The sequence below is a fragment of the Bufo bufo genome, chromosome 11 (genome assembly GCF_905171765.1).
Source record: "Bufo bufo chromosome 11, aBufBuf1.1, whole genome shotgun sequence".
In the NCBI taxonomy this organism is placed as follows: Eukaryota; Metazoa; Chordata; class Amphibia; order Anura; family Bufonidae; genus Bufo; species Bufo bufo.
The window spans coordinates 37,344,604-37,365,480 of NC_053399.1; the positions used below are offsets into that span (position 1 = coordinate 37,344,604).

Below are 20,877 nucleotides of genomic sequence, written 5' to 3' on the forward strand. Positions count from 1 at the left end.
ATCCAGAGGGTAGATAATCAGTTTAAAAGAACTGCAGAACCCCTTTAACTTCAGGGGGTACAGGGCCCCCATTCTTGTGATCGTGGGAATCCCAGCTGTAGGACCCCCACTAATCTAATAGTTATCGGGATAACAGTATAACCGAAGTTCACCTTTAAGGTCCCACGGACTGCGGTCTCATCGATTTCCATGTGATGACTGTCATTATACGTATCAGAAATGGAGAGCAGTGCTGTGCCGTGTGCCTCAGCTTCTTCACTGTAGCCCAGGTTATGGACCCTGACTGATACAAAGATAGAGATGCACATACCATTGGGTTAGACTCTGCTGTATACTGGGGGTAACTTAGCTGAGGTTAATTGTAAATAAGCAGTAAATTGCCCAGTCCTTGTTGTCATGGCAGTAATTGAGGTCCGTGCCATCCCTGACAGACTTACTGGAGGCAACGAGGACGTTTCCTCTTACGAGAATCAAAGCGGTTTTTCTGATGCTTGCTTATCGTATATTAGATGCTGTAACCGGCACACACAACATGACCCTTTATGTTTTGAAATTTCACTTTTCAATCGTACGTTATTAAAGCGACCCTAAAAATGTAACATAACATGGGCAGTGTATAACTGAGGTGACCTTGTTTTTGGTCCTTCTGTTAAGGCTACATGGTCCCTCTGCATTCAGCTACAGTGGCCTTCAGCTTCTCAGACTACACTATGCACAGTGTACTTGGGTAGTTTGAGACACTCCCCCTTTCCCTACCGGCCCTCTGGGATTGGCCAGCACTGATGACATCACGTTGGTTTAACCTTTGACTGACCGATGTGTATGGTCAGGGGGCTATGCAGGACCTCAGTCTGCGGCGACATCTTTTGGCCTTGCTGTAGTGGGGTAACCAGAGAGCCTCAGTGAGGACTCCTGCTGTAAATAACAGTGACCCCCATCGGAGACCAGGGAACCTCTGTCGTCAGCCTTGTGCTGTGTGTTCAGTGTGTCGGCTGTTACAGAAGCTAGTGTTACCCTAACAGCAGCATGCATTATAGAAACACATAGAATAAAGTACTGGCGTACCAGAGTATGCTAATACATAACATATATAAAATAAAGTTGTAAAATAGTAATCCCTCAAAGCTGGATTCACACGTCCATGGAACACGGTCCGTGTGATACCGGCCTGGATTTCTTCTGAGTGACGGAGCGCACGGCGTCATTGGTTGCTATGCTCCTGCACTCTGAAGAAATCCAGGCCGGTATCACAAGGACCGTGTTCCACGGACGTGTGAATCCAGCCTTAATAGGGATTACTCCAGCTGCTGTGAAACTACAACTCCCAGCATACGTACTTGGGAAAACATACTTAGAAAACGTACTTGACTGTTCTTGTAGCTCCCATAGAACTGAAAGATGGATTCTGGGAGTTGTAGTTTCAGAACAGCTAGAGGGTCCATGGTTTAGGAGGTCAGAAATCAGAGGTAATGAGTGGTCAGCTGAGCTACCTGACGGAACAAAGCATACATTCAGAGCCTGCTTCTAGAGAATCTCAAGCCTGTACAGAGAAAGGGGATCAACATTTTGAATAAAGACCAATTGAAATAAATATTTTAGCTCAAAAAGAGTACAATGCAATAATAATAATAATAATTTCCCCTAAAGGTGTACATAACCTTTAAGATTACCATACAGCATCAGTAGTTGTCAGCTGAACGCTTATTCTGCCAACAGCTGTCTCTCCCGGCCCCCCCCCCCCCTTGACTTTGCCACATTTGTGTGTGCCTTAAAAGAGGAGGGAAGGGAAAGCTTCTGACAAAGCATGAAATGACCGGATTTGGAGATTTAACACAACCAATCATTCTCTTCCCCCGTCATCATCGGTTACTGGAAACTCCCCATACACATTAGATAGTCTGCTGGTTTGGCCAAATTTCTGGAGTCCTATAGACTAAGTGGTCTACAGATGAGCCAGATTTATAACAATGGCTAATAAATTTGGTTCACCTTTAGTTTACTATGTGTCATAATTGTTTGCCAAACAGTTTGACTGATGCTGTCACATATATGAGATTATGCCCCTTTCATAGCAAGAAATTGCCCGCTTTCCCCACAAAGCCATGGCACCTCGTTGAGCATAGTGCAGAAGTTTCTTAGAAGCCTAATAAACTGTGATGCATTTAGTAAATCTGCCCCAATATCATTTAGATCTGTTGCCAGGTAGGCAGCAACTTGCAGGGGGCCCGAGGGCCACACGTGTTGCTGAGCCACTGTTTGCCAGATACTCTTTTAAAGCAAGGATTGTTAATGGTCTATCTGTAAGCCTGTTGAGATGCGCCGTCCCATTTTATATTTTTATTTTATTTTTAATTTTTATTTTGTTCAGCGCAGTCTAAATGCCTGTCAAGGTTAGGATGGCATTCGGCTGTCCCGTAATGGAATAGCAAAGGGCATGCTGACCTGCACTCCTTTCAAAGGGGGACAAGGAGCCACTGTTCTCATGTTCTGTGGTGGTCTGCTCTGTGGTCAGATCCTGTAGAGAGGTGATAGGTTTTTATTCTGACACAACCCCTTTAAATTAGTAATAAGGTACATCACTAATGAAATATATTTGCCCTTTTTTTTTGTAGCCGCCGGGTAAATGGAAGTCACCCTTGAGAGCCCGATGATTTCCGGTGACACGAGTTCTGCTTAGCAGCTCCAGCACCAAGTGCAATGAGTGGGGGAGGGGAGCAGCCGGATATCCTCAACGTGGGAGTCCTGGTTAAAGAAAGATGGAAAGTGGTAAGTAAATTGCACATTTTACCTCTTACATCTCATCTTCTTACATGTTTTTCCAGAGGTGCACAAAGCAGAGTCTTGGATAGGGAGACATGGGGCGCTTTTTTGTTAAAATTGAGTTTTAGCTATTCCTATGACTGCTTCCCTCCATAACAGGTCTGCAATCACTTTATTTTATTTCTTTAGCCATGTTCACATTATGTCTGTGCTGGGAAAAGCTCCCAGTGTGCATACCAAATCTATTCATTGGTCTCCAGTAGCCTGCTGGAAGTCTACCCTGTATACACCAGTATTCTACAAAAAGGAAGCTCTGGAGTAGCCTAATCCATTCAATGGTATCCAGCAGAATACATACACCACATGGTATAATTTTTTTTTTTTTCTTAAAGGAGTTTTTCGATACTTAGGTTATCAATATCTATCATTAGGATAGGTGATCAATATCAGATTGGTGGGGGGCTGACACCCGACACCCCAACCGATCAGTCTTTTTTAGCAGATGCTGGTGCTGTAAACTATGCAGTGGATGGAAGGCTTCTCTACAAGTGTAGCACCCAGCACTGGCACACTGCAGCTCAGCTCCCATTCACAATACCTCGGCACGGCCGCTTCACGGTAGACAGAGCCTTGTGCTTCTGCCGGCATCAGCGGCTGATCGGTGGGTGTGCAGGGCGTAGGACCTCCGCTGATTTGATATTGATGACCTATCATTAGTACCAGCTGACAATCCACCAGACATACACATCAGGAATATTTTGTGAAATGGATCCAAAAATGCAATGTGAACAGATTCTTTCTTTTTTTTGATCAAGACAAGCAGAATGTTTATTGACCGCCAAAATTCTCTGGTCTTTAGAGAAATTTGGTGTAGAACAGGCATTTCTACATAATACCGTGCATTATATCATTTACTGTGTATTAGTAGAATGAGCTAACATCCCATCCCTCCACTTTCTAGTAGCTGAGATGACACAGTTGTCATTGTTGGTGGCAGCTCTAGCAGGATCATTACGTTGCATGCAGACCGGTTTTCATGGTGGTGCGCCATGGGTGTATCTCTAATCTACAGAGTAGAAACGAGCACACTTGGCAACCAGTCAAGTCACTGATTCTCTAACCTGTCATTGAAAAATAGCTGCATTCAGAAATATAGCACATTTCCAGTGCACCAATTAAATTATCAGCATCTGGGAAGGAGAGCGGCCCCTTGCTATTATTTAATGTCCATGGCTTCAGTGGTTAAAAGACTGCAATGCTCTGCAAGAGTTAACAAAGGGATTAGACAACCCCAGACATCTGTGCATTACACGGATAGCAAATTGAATTTGACGGGTGCCGTGCAGCACTACCCCAATGTAAGAAATCACATTGCACTTCCCCTCTCAATAATTCCTGATCAGCTTTGAAGTTGAAAAGGAGCCAAAACTTTAGAACGCCTTCACATGTGGCAGGTTTTTGTTGCAGAAAATCAGTTCCATTTATCTGGATAGTGTTGTTTTGGCAGGAAGCACATGGATTTCTGCAGGCATCTTTCAGATGAATGGAAGTGATTCTTGGTCAAATAAATTTTCTGCAACAAAATCTGCACACGTGATGGGCCATTTTCAGATGAGCGAGTTGATTGCTGGGAAACATTCTCCGTAGAAGAGCGTGATTTCCCATACTGAACTCTGGTATAGTAATTTTACTTCACAGCATTAGGCCTCCTGCACACGACCATTTTTTTTTGCGGTCCGCAAAAACGGGTTCCGTTTTTCCGTGATCCGTGACCGTTTTTTCGTCTGTGGGTAACCTACGGATCACGGACACGGATGCCAATCTTGTGTGCATCCGTGTTCTTTCACTGACCCATTGACTTGATGCGTGACCGTTTTTCGTCTTTGGGTCGTGAAAAAAATAGGACAGGTCCTATTTTTTTCACGGCCAGGAAACACGGATCACGGATGCGGCTGCCAAACGGTGCATTTTCAGTTTTTTTTTTTTTTTTTTTTCCACGGACCCATTGAAAGTCAATGGGTCCGCGATAAAAAAAACGGCACAACGAGGCCTTAAAATGATTTATAATGCTGTGTGTTCCTGCCCAACCTCAACTGTAATGGTTTGTACTGATGCCATTATGTCAATACAATGCATTACAGCTCATATGGGACGGGGACACACAGCATTATAAGTCATTTTAATGCCGTGAACGTATGGGAACAAACAATCGCTGTATCAATCGCTTGTCCCCATACCCCGGAAGTGATTGCTGCAATCAACTCAAATCAATTGTCGGGATCATTTAACTGGTTCCCGACAATTGGCTGAAAGATCGGTCTGTGTAAAGGGGTTCTGCAAGAATGAAAGAAGGGGGTTTGCCTTCTCCCGCCCCACCCACCTGGCCTGACCTATTTGGGCGAGTTTACTTCTTGCCTGCTTCCTGGCGCAGACTCCCCTCTTTTTTTCCTCTCGGTCTGTGATGCTCCGCTGGTCTCCCTCAACGTAAAAACATCGGGTTTGATGCCGCCTACAGCCAATCCCTGGCCGTGGCAGAGTCTGTATCCCCTTGTGTCCTTTGACCATTTGTCATGATGTAAAGGGAGCCAGTCTCCGCCGCGGCCAGTCATTAGCTGCATCCATGTCAAACCAGATGTTTTCAGCAAGAGAGCCCAGCGGAGTCTCACAGCCAGGAGAAAGAGAGCTGGCGCCAAGAAGGTAGGGTTAGCTTCCCTTTACAGGTCTAGCCAAGTGCAGGGTGGGCAGGGGGTTTGCCAAAACCATTCAAGCACAACCCCTTTAAGCACTCTATACATATTTAATCTATATCGGGTATATTTGGCAGACCATCTAATGTCTATGGGGCATCCTGAATCTCCCCTGATAGCTGATGTTTGGGGGAGGTGGAAATCAGGCACGTTGGATATCAACTCACCCATCGATTTGTATTCTGTGTACATTTTGCAGAGTTGGTAACTGCAGTGCTTCCAGCGCCTGAGCTGATAACAGCTGATCCTCGGGGTGTTGGACCCCCACTGATCTCATATTGATATTTCCATTCTGGAAGACTCTCTATTTATACCCATTACATTGGAAGTAAAAATGTCTCTTGGTTATATATATGTCTTCCGTTTTTTGCGGATCCATTGACTTTGTATTGTACCAGGATCCGAATTTTGCGGAAAAGAATAGGACATGTTTTATATTTCAACGGACATGCGGAACGGAACAATGGAAACTGACAGCACACATTGTGCTGTCCGATTTTTTTCCAGGACCCATTGAAAATGAATGGGTCCAGATCTGTTCCGCAAAAAACGGAACAGATCAGGAAAGAAAAAACGGACGTGTGAATGGACCCTAAGGCTACAATCACACGTCAGTATTTTTCTATATCTCGATTTTCGGTCCGTTTTTTGTGGATCCGCTGTTCCTGAAAATGTTTCCGTATGTCATCCGTTTTTTGCGGATCCGCAAAAAACAGAAACATGTATAAATTTCAATAAGCAAATAAAGTTGTTTGGATTTCTTTGAAAAAAAATTGAAAAAAGAAAAGTAAATAAAAGTCTAGTTATGTGTTACCTCAGGTGCCATTTAATTTCCAGGAACGGAATCCGCATAAAACGGATGACATACGTAATGACATCCGAATGTCTTCCGTTTTTTGCAGATTCATTGACTTTGTATTGTACCAGGATCCGATTTTTGCGGATAAAAATAGGACAAGTTTTATATTTAATCGGACATGCGGAACGGAACAACGGAAACGGACAGCACACATTGTGTTGTCCGATTTTTTTCCAGGACCCATTGAAAATGAATGGGTCCAGAACTCGTCCTGATCTGTTCCGCAAAAAACGGAACAGATCAGGAAAGAAAAAACGGACGTGTGAATGGACCCTTAATTATCACTTATGAAAAATGTTGGCGTTTTTTCAATACTAAAGTATATGGACAATTTTTTGTATTTGTCTATGTGCAGAATGATATTGATTATACATCACTATGTTTTTAGATGTATACACAAGTTTTTTTCTAGTATATTTGTCTATGTATATTTTGATTGACACCTATTTATGCAAATATGTTGTGACCTCATAAATGCGCACTGTGTACTGAGATGTATTGCTTGAAAATGGTCCCAGTAAGTGGAACGAAACGTTGCACGGGTGAATAAAAGGATCCGACTATTTTCACCTACTGGAAGGTGCTGCGGTGTATTTATTTTTTATTGATTATCACCTTGGTAAGATGCAATACCGCTGGCACCCCTTGCTACTGTTTGTTTCACCAGGTGTGCTGCCCTGAACTTTTATATCTTATATATATATATATATATATATATATATATATATATATATATATATATACACACTGCTCAAAAAAATAAAGGGAACACTTAAAGAACACAATGTAACTCCAAGTCAATCACACTTCTGTGAAATCAAACTGTCCACTTAGGAAGCAACACTGAGTGACAATCAATTTCAGATGCTGTTGTGCAAATGGGATAGACAACAGGTGGAAATTATAGGCAATTAGCAAGACACCCCCAATAAAGGAGTGGTTCTGCAGGTGGTGACCACAGCCACTTCTCAGTTCCTATGCTTCCTGGCTGATGTTTTGGTCACTTTTGAATGCTGGCAGTGCTTTCACTCTAGTGGTAGCATGAGATGGAGTCTACAACCCACACAAGTGGCTCAGGTAGTGCAGCTTATCCAGGATGGCACATCAATGCAAGCTGTGACAAGAAGGTTTGCTGTGTCTGTCAGCGTAGTGTCCAGAGCATGGAGGCGCTACCAGGAGACAGGCCAGTACATCAGGAGACGTGGAGGAGGCCGTAGGAGGGCAACAACCCAGCAGCAGGACCGCTACCTCCGCCTTTGTGCAAGTAGGAACAGGAGGAGCACTGCCAGAGCCCTGCAAAATGACCTCCAGCAGGCCACAAATGTGCATGTGTCTGCTCAAATGGTCAGAAACAGACTCCATGAGGGTGATATGAGGGCCCGATGTCCACAGCTGGGGGTTGGGCTTACAGCCCAACACCGTGCAGGATGTTTGGCATTTGCCAGAGAACACCAAGATTCGCCACTGTCGCCCTGTGCTCTTCACAGATGAAAGCAGGTTCACACTGAGCACATGTGACAGACGTGACAGAGTCTGGAGACGCCGTGGAGAACGTTCTGCTGCCTGCAACATCCTCCAGCATGACCGGTTTGGCATTGGGTCAGTAATGATGTGGGGTGGCATTTCTTTAGAGGGCCGCACAGCCCTCCATGTGCTCGCCAGAGGTAGCCTGACTGCCATTAGGTACCGAGATGAGATCCTCAGACCCCTTGTGAGACCCTATGCTGATGCGGTTGGCCCTGGGTTCCTCCTAATGCAAGACAATGCTAGACCTCATGTGGCTGGAGTGTGTCAGCAGTTCCTGCAAGACGAAGGCATTGGTGCTATGGACTGGCCCGCCTGTTCCCCAGACCTGAATCCAATTGAGCACATCTGGGACATCATGTCTCGCTCTATCCACCAACGTCACGTTGCACCACAGACTGTCCAGGAGTTGGCAGATGCTTTAGTCCAGGTCTGGGAGGAGATCCCTCAGGAGACCGTCCGCCACCTCATCAGGAGCATGCACAGGCGTTGTAGGGAGGTCATACAGGCACGTGGAGGCCACACACACTACTGAGCCTCATTTTGACTTGTTTTAAGGCCATTACATCAAAGTTGGATCAGCCTGTAGTGTGTTTTTCCACTTTATTTTTGAGTGTGACTCCAAATTCAGACCTCCATGGGTTGAAAAATTTGATTTCCATTTTTTAATTTTTGTGTGATTTTGTTGTCAGCACATTCAACTATGTAAAGAACAAAGTATTTCAGAAGAATATTTAATTAATTCAGATCTAGGATGGGTTATTTTTGTTAGGGATCGACCGATTATCGGTTTGGCCGATATTGAGGATTTTGAACGTTATCGGTATCGGCATCTATTTTGCCGATATACCGATAACGTATTGGGAACACAGAACGCGCTGCTCTCAGCGCGTTCTGTGTTCCCTCCGCAGCACAGGGGAGAAGGAAGCAGTGTCTCCTCCCCCTGTGATGCTGCTGCCGCTGCCTCCAATGACAGGACGGAAGACAAGAGGAGGGGAGGGGCTGTGGCCGCTGCGCCACCAATGAAGATGAATCTTTCATTAATTCAAATACAGGAGGCGGGAGGTGGCTGCAGAATCACATAGCCGGCTCCCAACCTCTATGAACGGCAGCTGCGGTCCGCGGTAGTTAACCTCTTAGGTGCCGCGGATCGCAGCTACCGCTCATAGAGGTCGGGAGCCGGCTATGTGATTCTGCAGCCAGCTCCCGCCTCCTGTATGTGAAAGAGAGGTATCTTCATTGGTGGCGCAGTGCGCCCCCCCCCCCCCCCCTCAAGCCCCCTAGTATTAATAATTGGTGGCGCAGTGCGCCCCCCCAAGCCCCCCAGCATTAAAGGGAATCTGTCACTAGCAATGTTTAAATTTTTTTTTTTTCATGGATCCATGTTTAATAAAGTAGCTTTTTTCCATCTGTGTTCTTCTTTTCCATGTCAGTCTTGTCCTTTCTTCTAAAAATCGATTCTTAGGATATGCAAATGACGCTGTAAGGAGCCCAGAGGGGCGTTTTTCTTTCTCCACGGTGCCCAGGAACGCCCCTCTGAAGTGCCGTGTCCGGCTAAATATGAAAACTACTAACGCCTCCATGTTTAGCTGAATCGCCTCCCAGAGGCGCGGCTAAGTCCTCAACATCCACCCCCCCCCCCTCCTCCTCCTCCCCCTCCCTCCCCCTCTCTCCCCCTCCCTCCCCCTCCTCAGCGCCGCGCTCTGCGAACACCCGATCCTCCTCTCGTCGGCGTCCCAAATCCTGCGCAGGCGCAGTGCCGGCGATTGCCTGCGCTCTGATAATACGGCTGAGGGCAACAGCTTCAACATCGTCACTGGGCATGCGCCGAGCCCAGTGACGATGTTGAAGCTGTTGCCCTCAGCCGTATTATCAGAGCGCAGGCAATCGCCGGCACTGCGCCTGCGCGGGATTTGGGACGCCGACGAGAGGAGGATCGGGTGTTCGCAGAGCGCGGCGCTGAGGAGGAGGAGGGGGGGGTGTTGAGGACTTAGCCGCGCCTCTGGGAGGCGATTCAGCTAAACATGGAGGCGTTAGTAGTTTTCATATTTAGGCGGGCACGGCACTTCAGAGGGGCGTTCCTGGGCACCGTGGAGAAAGAAAAACGCCCTTCTGGGCTCCTTACAGCGTCATTTGCATATCCTAAGAATCGATTTTTAGAAGAAAGGACAAGACTGACATGGAAAAGAAGAACACAGATGGAAAAAAGGTACTTTATTAAACATGGATCCATGAAAAAAAAATTTTTAAACATTGCTAGTGACAGATTCCCTTTAATCATTGGTGGCGCAGTGCGCCCCCCACCCCAATAGTAAAAACATTGGTGGTGCAGTGCGCCCCCCCCTCAAGCCCCCTAATATTAGTCATTGGTGGCGCAGTGCGCCCCCCACCCCCATCCCAATAGTAAAAACATTGGTGGCGCAGTGCGCCCCCCCCCCCCCCCCCAGTTCTAATCATTGGTGGCAGTGGCCACAGGATCCCCTCTCCCCTGCTCCTCCGATCGGAGCCCCAGCAGTGTAAGCCTGGGGCTCCGATCGGTTACCATGGCAGCCTGGACGCTATTGAAGCCCTGGCTGCCATAGTCAGCTCCATGCTGCTGTGTGCACAGAGCACAGGGCAGCAGGGAGAGTGCGAGATCCTATTCACTCTGATAGAGATCTATCAGGGTGAATAGGACAAGGGTTCTAGTCCCTAAGGGGGCTAAAAGTTAGTAAAAAAAAAAAAAAAACACAAAAATATTAAGTATAAATGAAAAAGATTTACAAAAAAAATAAAATAATAATACACGTTAACAATCAACATTAATTTTCAGCAGATTTGTGTAGGAAATTTTTTTTTTTTCCTCAAAAATAAAAATACCCAGAATATCGGTATAAATTATCGGCTATCGGCCTGAAAGTTGACAAATTATCGGTATCGGCCCTAAAAAATCAATATCGGTCGATCCCTAATTTTTGTGTTCCCTTTATTTTTTTGAGCAGTGTGTGTATGTATATGTATATGTGTGTGTATATATATATATATATATAATATATATATATATATATATATATATATATCTATCTCTCTGTCTATATCTCTTGTGTCTTTTCTTAGAACTTTGATATAAATATGCGGCACACAGAATATTCTTTGCAATTTACAGGTAATTTTAGTTTGTGATTTTCACAATAAGAGGTTCATGATCCAGTTTATAGGAAATTAAATGCTGCGTAACCACTATCCATATATGAGCCGGACGTTTCGGTCCATAGGGACCTTCTTCAGCGGCTTGGAGTTTCTGTAGTCAGTGATATCTGGATCTTTAGGAATTACATTGGAAAATGACCATTGTCATTCCCCTTATCAATGGGGGAAATGGTATGAGTGGACATTGTCTCTTTGACAAGGTGAGTAGTAGCACCCAATTGCAATTTATTCCTACATTTTTAAGAGGGATCACAGAGGAACAGCACAATGCAGAGCTGTAAGAAAAAATAATCCGGTGTTATTATTTTATAGGGGGTACAGGTACTTACTAGCACGACATGCTGGGAAATCTGAGTAAAGGATTATTGGCTGTGGACTAACACCTTGTGCTGTGCTCAGTATCATGGTCTTGTGCTTTCCTTCTCTCCACGATGCAGAGACGTAAGCAATGCACATTTACCTTCATAGATGGTTCAAAAAAAGTGATGTCAGAAAATGTATGCAAAATGAGTGACTAGATGCAAATGGCCCACACCAGAATATAGTCTGTACCCTACACGGAAATTTGAATTGTGTTAACTGGTTAGTTCCCACTAAGTGCACCAGTTTTGTTTCCAAAATGAATTATTGATTATGGTATGTGCAAGAAAAGCTAAAGAAAAAGATAATAGAAAAGAAGGGCATAGAAAAAATGGAGTCTAATCTAAATATTCAGGGCCCCATACAGATGACCACACTTGCACCCCCGGCAGAAATGAGCATGCCTATGGATGGAGCAGATGGGAGGACTGGCTGATCAACAGTTTGGCTGACAGTTCTTCAAGGCGTACAGGCACCTTTAAATCTACAATCGGCAGAATTAAAACAAATGAGATGACCCATGAGAGAGAGCACAGTCCTTATAGTGGCAATCCGACTCATAATGGTGGGCGTCCGTTTTCCTTAGCGGAGAGTGTAAAACCAATGCAAACACAAGGAGAATATACATACTGCTTGCACAGGTCGTATTTGGTGGGGTTCGTATCTAGCAGTGCCAACCACTGAGCTACTGGGCCGCCCTTGCAGTGCATATCCTTTTGGTGTTTCGTGAAACTTTTGACTTATTTTGGTTGGGAAATCTTAGGCTCTATGAATGATACATGTGGGACTAGTTTTGGGCATGCACTGTGCCTACTGATCCCATATTTCACCTATATCATTCTTGGTCCCAAACGGTATGCCATCATTATGACCAGTGTGGAATGGAAACCAGGATGTATTTTAGTGCATGAAGTTAATACATATGAGCTCTACAAATTATGGTGTTTTAGCCCAATTTATATAAAACAAAATCCTATAAAGTCTGACTAGACTAGACATAGGGGCGTACTGCTCATGGTCCCTGGTGCTAGAGTTAAGCTTGGGCCCCCCTTCCCTCAGTGCTTTGTGGCCAGGAGTAGGGGAACACATAGCCTTCCTTCAGCCTGAGGCAAAAATTTAAACTGCATCCCCCCCATGCCAAATTCTTGACCTAAACCCTTCCCTCCAGCCAGATTACTAACTTGAACATTCTGGGCCCTAGTGCAAAATCTATAACGGAGCCCTCCCAGCATGCACTTTCTATAATACTGGTGTCTTCTTATGTGGCACAATGGCCTTTGGGCCCCCTCAGGCTCTTGGACCGGTAGTGACTGCTACCTATGCACCCCCTATAGCTACGCCCCTGACTAGACGTTTCTAATACACAGGACAGTATAGAGAGTATGATGTTGCACTCTGACATCTGGACATTATAGAGAAAAAATAAAAAATCACCCGCCTTAAACCCTGTGAACACTATCAAATGCCCTTGAGGCCTTCAGCTCATTTAGCTGGGGAAATGTATGAAAAATGTATATGTGCAGATGTTCCTATTAAACGAATGGTTTTTGGCAGGAAGCATTTGTCATGAGACCTAGCTAATGGGGTCCTAGAGTCCTTCTAAGGAAAGCTTCCTTCTCAAAGGATTTGTGCTAATCCTTGAAGCTTAGAAGAAGACCCTTCACTACTTTGCAGCCAACATGGCCGATCATAATTCATGTGGGTACTAATTGTAGACAGCAGCTGCTTCCTTGTTTTTTCAAGACCAATTCTATCTCCGTCTAAAACGATGCATAAAAATTTCAACATTGGCATTAATATATATAAAAAAATTAATATATATAAAAAAAAAAAAAAAAAATATATATATATATATATATATATTTTTTTCATTTTAATACAAAATGTTTCAGGATTTTATCCCTCTGGTCTTCTAATATGAGTCTGAACATCTACCAAATTCATGCTTGCACCCAGTCGAGCATCTTTGAGTCATGTATGACCGTCCAGTTGCTTAAGATGCACTGTCCATCGGTTACAGCCTGTGTCAGATAGCATTTCCCTAAGGGACAGTCCTCTTAGACATTTATAGCATATCAGTAGTATACCCACCTATTCCCCTGAACCCCATTTGTCCTGTTATATCAGCAGATGGAGGTTGCGGGACTCCCCTTCTATAGGTGAGTGCCCAAGAAGTGGGATCGCCACCTATCCGGGTAAAGCCTCTTTTACGTGTCAGAAAATTTCTACTGCATGTGGATAAGGCCTCTAAAATTTCACCCGATTGCGCGCGCTGTAACCTGTTGCGAATTTCACCTACACAAATCTGTGGGCGAAATCCACCAGGCGCCACATGTAAATTCATCCTTGGATATTTGTGTGTCATAACTGCCTAAGCTGGAATATCAATTTTTTTTATTTGGCAAAAGTCTGCATTTTATGTGAGAGGGGCAGAGAAGGGGTGAAAAGGTTTGACTTTATTCACATAATGCAATTTCCGTACGCCCCTAGACTCCTATGTTGTGGATGTGTGCCAAATGGCACCTATATTGGTTGCCACTTTTTAGCGCTGGGGTTGGGCACTTGAATTTACAGAGCAATAGGGAAGTTTTGCAGATCTCTTTGACATAATCCAAAAATGTTGGCTTCACTAGCCACTAAACGTAAAGGTCTTCTTTCATGTCGCAATTATTGGGGTGAGCGTTCCTATGACCCATGTAAGTGTGCGGCCAATGATCGAGATCACATCTCCCTGTGTAAAAAAGGATGTGCCGCCAATAAAAAAGGAAAATATATGGGGACTGTAACTGCACAGCTTCTAACAGAAGATTCGGCTAGGGACAGTTGTAGATTTAAACTGAGCACATGCGACCACCTCAATGAGGTGGACGGAGAAATAAGGAAAAGAACAGAACAGCAGGTGGTGCTATACAGATAGATTTTTATTGAATCACTCAGTGGCCATATTAGTCTTTTAATAACCGGTACATGCAATTGCAAAAGTATTCAGATCCAGTTGCTGGTTTGAAAAATATAGAATATTTCTCGTGGAACAACCCCTTTAAACCCATAATTCCTGTTCACTTTTCACTAGTCATCCCATTATCACAGGCAGGATTACAAAACCTCTATATTGATAACACAGGATTCACCATTTGCCAGTGTTGATGATCACAGCTCACCTCCTCCGCCTTCCTACTCAATGAGTTCTGCACAGGTCACAGAGATCCTGAGCAGAACCCCGAGTCACTAAGGCTACTCTCACACTCGCGTTTTGGACGGATCCGTCATGGATCTACAAAAACGGATCCGTTACAATAATACAACTGCATGCATCCGTCATGAACGGATCCGTTTGTATTATCTGTAACATAGCCAAGACTGATCCGTCATGAACTCCATTGAAAGTCAATGGGAGACTGATCCGGTTTCTATTGTGCCAGATTGTGTCAGAGAAAACGGATCCATCCCCATTGACTTGCATTGTGTGCCAGGACGGATCCGTTTGGACTCAGTTTTGTCATGCGGACAGCAAAACGCTGCAGGCAGCATTTTGGTGTCCGCCTCCAGAGTGGAATGGAGACTGAACGGAGGCAAACTGATGCATTCTGAGCGGATCCTTTTCCGTTCAGAATGTATTAGGGCAAAACTGATCCGTTTTGGACCGCTTGTGAGAGCCCTGAATGGATCTCCCAAACGGAAAGCCAAAACGCCAGTGTGAAAGTAGCCTTACTTGAACTGACCCACTCGTTTTGTTAAATTCAGTATTTAGCAGCTCCAGCGTGAGTCCCCTTCCCCCCCCCCCCCCCCCCCCACCCCGCTGCTGATTTGCTATAGAATGAGTTTTTAATCTGGGAGCTCCTGTAGAATATGAGGACTACTGAGCTTGAGCTCTATACTGAGTGGTCTCCAGTGCTCAACTAACATTGGAGATTGGTCATTTCAAGACTCTGTCCCTGCGTTTGACTCAAGGTACTGTGCATGATAAAACTGGTGACATATTCCGTTTAAAGGCTATGGACACCTTCTAAATCAGTTTTTTTATTGCATTTTACTCATTTTGAGCTAAAAATCATTTTTTCTATTGGTCTTTATTAAAAATATTGAGCCGTTCTGTCACAAAAGGTTAACTATCTAGCAGTGTGAATCATACTATCACTTTCACTTTGTGCCGGTCATCTAATAAACCTTATCTCTAAATGACTAAAAGGCCATAAACACTTATGCCTGTATTACACCTGATGATCGCTAGCGATTGCCGATTAGTCTCCATTCACACGTCCGTAGTGTATTGCGGATCCGCAATACACCCGGCTGGCACCCCCATAGTACTGCCTATTCTTGTCCGCAATTGCGGACAAGAATAAGACATGTTCTATTTTTTTCCGGAGCTGCGGACCAGAAGATCGGGGCCGCACTCCGGAAATGCGGAGAGCACATAGTGTGCTCTCCGCATCCATTCCTGCCCCTTTGAGAATGAATGGGCCCGTACCTATTCCGGATATTGCGGAACGGATGTGGACCCATTCCACGGACGTGTAAATGGACCCTTACCCGAAGAGCGAGCAAACGCTCAGCTTGTGATCGTCCATCGTTTGCCAGCGGCAGATCTTGCTGTCTAATTACGATCTGGTGCCGGCAAACCACTAGACAGCATGGGGACGAGCAATGGTATAGCGATCACTCCTCTCGATGCTGCGGAAGAGATCGCTGCATGTACTAGCAGCGGTCTACTCTTATCGGCAGGGAACGCTCACCTCTCGACAATTGCTTGCTCAATCTGCCTGTGTAAGGCTAGTTTTACACTAGCGGCAGGGGACTCCGGCAGGCTGTCCCGGCAGGTGAATAGCCTGTCGGATCAGTCCTGCCGCTAGTTCACATGTGCCCCGGACTGCTGCTCTGTCCCCATTGACCCCATTGGGGGCGGGGGAGGAGTTTTGACGGCAGCACACGCTGAGAGGCAGCCGGACTAAAAGTACTGCATGCAGTACTTTTAGTCCGACTGCCTCTCGGCGTGCGCTGCTGTGCTGCTGCTGGAACTACGCCCCCATTATAGACAATGGGGACGGAGCGGCAGTCCAGGGGTACACGTGAACTAGCGGCAGGACGGATCCGACAGGCTGTTCACCCGCCGGAACAGCCTGTCTGAGTCCCCTGCCGCTAGTGTGAAAGTACCCTAATACAGGCTTTATTTAAGCCACATTTTTATCAGCAAGATAAGAATTGAGCTATAATGAGTGTTTGTCAGGTGAAAGATCAGAGATAAGGAGCCAGCTGACTGAACAAAGTGAAAATTCAGAGCTCGCTACTAGAGAATCTCAAGGCTGCACAAAGAAAATGGCTCAACATTTTGAATAAAGACTAACTGAAACAATTATTTTGGCTTAAAATGCGATACAATGCAATAATAAAAACAGATTGCCACCAGAGGTGTCCATAACCTTTAAAGGGACAAATCTCCACCACTGTATTCAAGTATTACACATGGTTTTGCATCCTGCACTGTAATTTATAATGACACTAGGGGTTAAATGCACAATGCTCTTTAATATTGACCACTAAATTGAGGCTTCATATTAAAGGGGTTATCCAATCCCTATAATGCCTCCTCTAATGCCCGGACTCCTCATACAGGTTGCACTTACCCCGCTCCCCAGCACCCGCATCGCTCCTGATGCCTGCACACGCAATGCTAGGGAGGCCTTGTTCCCGTCGTGGCGATGCAGTGGCGGCCGTGCGGGCATCAGGAGTGACTGTATGAGGGGCCCGGTCATTAGAGGGGGTGTTATAGGGGTTGGATAACCCCTTTAAGACTGGACACTCCTACAATATTCTATACGTAGATTAGTTCAGTTGTGTATTATGTGCTGTGCGGCTCAGACTGTTTTATAGCAGAGAATCTCTTCTGCTTTCTGCCCTGTCCTCAGATCACCTGTGTGTAATGTACTTTATAATATCATTATAGCATAAATCACTGTTCTCCAGGGATTTCCATCTTCAAAGAACATAATTGATGTTATGGAAGCCAGAATATTCAGCACTTTTAAGAGATTTAATAAAGGTTTGGTATCCTGAAATGCAGGAGAGTTTAGCTTTGTAATGCTGGCCGAAACAGTAGAGGATCGGCTATAAAAAAAAAAAAAAAAAAAAAAAAAAAAAAAGAAAATCCAACATTGACTAATATAACCTCCTTTTTTACCACAGTGCATCCTGGTGTCATTTCTCTACCAGTAGCGACGCACACGCACCCTCCTGTCCTCACCATGTAATGATGATTCATCAGACTAGGCCGCCTTCTTCCATTGCTTCAAAGTCCAGTTCTGATGTTCATGTGCCCATTGTAGGCAATTTCTGCAGAGGAAAGGAGTCAACATGGGCAGTGCGATCGATCGATCTGCCCGAACTGCTACAGGCAGCTGGGGTACAGTTTGTGTTCTGACATCTTTCTATCATAGCCAGCATCAACTTTTTCAAAAAGTTGTGCTGCTGTATTTCTTCGCTGATCAGATCAGACTGGCTAGCCTTTGCTCTATATGCACATTAAAGGGCATCTGTCAGCGGTTTACTACCTATGACACTGGCTGACCTGTTACATGTGCGCTTGGCAGCTGAAGACATCTGTGTTGGTCCAATGTCGATATGTGCCTGCATTGCTGAAAAAAATGATGTTTTAATATATGCAAATGAGCCTCTAGGAGCAACGGGGGCGTTGCCATTACACCTAGAGGCTCTGCTCTCTCTGCAACTGCTGCGCCTTCAGCACAGTGAGAACAGACAAAGTATAGGACATGCTCTATTTATTTTTTTAGCGGGGCCGCGGAACGGACATATGTATGCAGACAGCACGCGGTGTGCTGTCCATATCTTTTGCTGCCCAATTGAAACAAATGGGTCCGCCCCCGTCCGCCCAAAATGTGGATTGAATATGAACCAAAAATACGATCGTGTGGATGGGGCCTAATTCTAGGCATAATTATCATTTTAACGGTAACCTTCTCATGTGTTTTATTGAACTATATAAGAGTCTTCTTAGTTTCTCATCTCCCATGCTGACGTGTACGCTTTCACTGTGTAAATGCAATACATTTCAGTAAAATGATCTTGATGATTCAGGGTCTCCATTGACGTCCCCTGTGTCCTGTATTCCCATGATGAGTAGAGTGAGAGAGATGAGAAGCTTTTTACAGCTGAGCCAGATGGGGCCAATGACACTAAAGCCTCTAGTAGTATAAAGTGTCACCATCATCCCGCTGATGAAACTGCCATCCTTATAATTGTAGAAAAATATCGTTCAGAAGTATAAAAATATGTAAAAAAAAATAAAACATGAAATGTCGTGATTTGAATAGTTACACCCCCACCAAAAAATGTTTTTGTTAATGAATCAACTGCATAGTCCACACTGTGATAGTGGTGATGAAATATGAATAGCACTAAGCAGATTACACAGTTTGTTTGATTATTTATGTATGTAGTATGTGTATATATTTATATATGTATTGAGAGGCATGGACTCCACAAGACCTCTTAATGTGTCCTGCCTGCTGGGGTACCTGGCAGATATGGTTGGGCATGGAGACATACAGGCTCCGTATGGTATCCTTTGGTACATTTGCCCACAGCACAGATGTTGGAGCCCATCCTGCAGATCCTGCACACTCGTAGGTTGCTGGCATCCAAGCTGATGCCATAAATGCTCGATTGGTGATAAATCTGATGACCGGGCAGGCCAAGGAAGTGTTACAATCTGGCGGAGGGTATGTAGATGAGCTCTTGGCAAGCTTTGTCTCTCATGCTACCAGATGTAAGGTTAGCTATCCTTAAACAGGCCTTGAGACATGACTTGGACAATAAGTAAGCCAGCCTCTCATCTGCAGACAGCTGTTTCCAGGTGATTGCCTTTCATTAGTGCAGAGCAGAGAGTACTGGCTAAACTGGGTGAGCGGCCCAGGTCAGGGTTTGGGGGATTTATATCTCCCTAGATATATAATCTGGCAGAGACATTCCTGGGAAGTCCTTGCTGTGTGTGGATGAGCATTATCCTGCTGAAAAATGCTATTTGGAAGCCCTGCCATGAGAGTCAACACGTGGTGGCAGGATGTCCTGCACATATCGCTGAGCTGTTAGTGTCCCTCGTATCACGATTAGGGGTTACCGACTGTTGTATACGATGACTCCCCAGATCATCACACCAGCAGTTGGGGCAGTATGTCGCCCCACAGCAAAGTCAGGATTGAAACACACACCACGAGGCCTCCATACTTGAACCCAATTGTCGTTGAATCCAAAAAAGAACCTGGATTCGTTGCTAAAGGGGATACATTTCCAGTCTGTAGCAGTCCCGGTTTCTTGTTCATTACACCACTGAAAACGAAGGTGACGGTGTCTGTCTGTCAATGGCAGGGCACATAATGGGCAACGTGATGCCAAATTTCCTTCTGGAGTGGTCCAGGCAGATACAGGGGGTGTAATGGAAGTGCCACCTGTATCTGGATAGTGGACAATAAAACTGTGGGAGCTGCTTGTGCTTGTCGATGGATCAATGATCCTCTCTACTGGTGGACTGCCTGGGCCGTCTGGAGCCTGTTCATTGTTTGTGTGTGCCCTCACATAACCACTGCAAAGAAAATGGGGTTAGTCAGCACCTCCCAATGCGCAGGTGCACGCTGCCATGGCTGAAAACAGAGAAAAAAGGGGGCAATGCAGCAGCACCCTGCAAACCAGATAAAGTACAATAATGCCATAGTCACAAAAAATAGTATAGTGCTAATGCTACGGGTCCTAACACTAAATACTACCTGTTATGCGCCATAATGGCCGCCATAAAGTTCAGGAAGTATTAGATCCACATGCATGCTGGGTCCACTCTGCCTTTTACCATTTATGGTGCCAAACCAGCCTCCATTACTTCCAAGGGATGCAGGTACCAACATGCATGCTGAGCCCACTCCACACACTTTCTCACATAACCACTGCTCCCAAAAACTCCTAACGGCTGGGTCAGAAAGGCCTACATGGCAGGCAGTTCATCAAAATTACCATTCTGCTTCTCTCAGTCCAATGATGCGCCAAGGGTTGGACTGGCCCACTAGAGTACCATAAGATCCTCTGGTGGGCCCAGGCTCTGATACTATAATGGACCCCAAAGATCCAGGAAAAAAAAACATTTGGCTGCCTTTGGAGGATATTTGCACTAGGGTCTCTCTCTATCTCTATCTCTATCAACAATCTCTATCAACAATCTCTATCTCTATCAACAATCTCTATCAACAATCTCTATCTCTATCAACAATCTCTATCAACAATCTCTATCTCTATCAACAATCTCTATCTCTATCAACAATCTCTATCTCTATCAACAATCTCTATCTCTATCAACAATCTCTATCTCTATCAACTAGGGTTGTCCCGATACCACTTTTTTAGGACCGAGTACAAGTACCGATACTTTTTTTCAAG

The 20,877-nt window shown here is 45.0% G+C and overlaps 1 protein-coding gene across 2 annotated transcripts in view; it reads left to right on the top strand.

Moving 5' to 3' along the window:
• Window positions 1-20,877, top strand: part of TTBK2 (tau tubulin kinase 2) — a 112,441-nt gene that overhangs the window by 22,673 nt on the left and 68,891 nt on the right. For both annotated transcript variants that reach the window (XM_040412380.1, XM_040412381.1), the window contains exon 2: window positions 2,613-2,766. In XM_040412380.1, coding sequence (XP_040268314.1) covers window positions 2,698-2,766 — 69 coding nt within the window. In that variant the 5' untranslated portion in view covers window positions 2,613-2,697. The remainder of the gene's footprint in view (window positions 1-2,612; window positions 2,767-20,877) is intronic.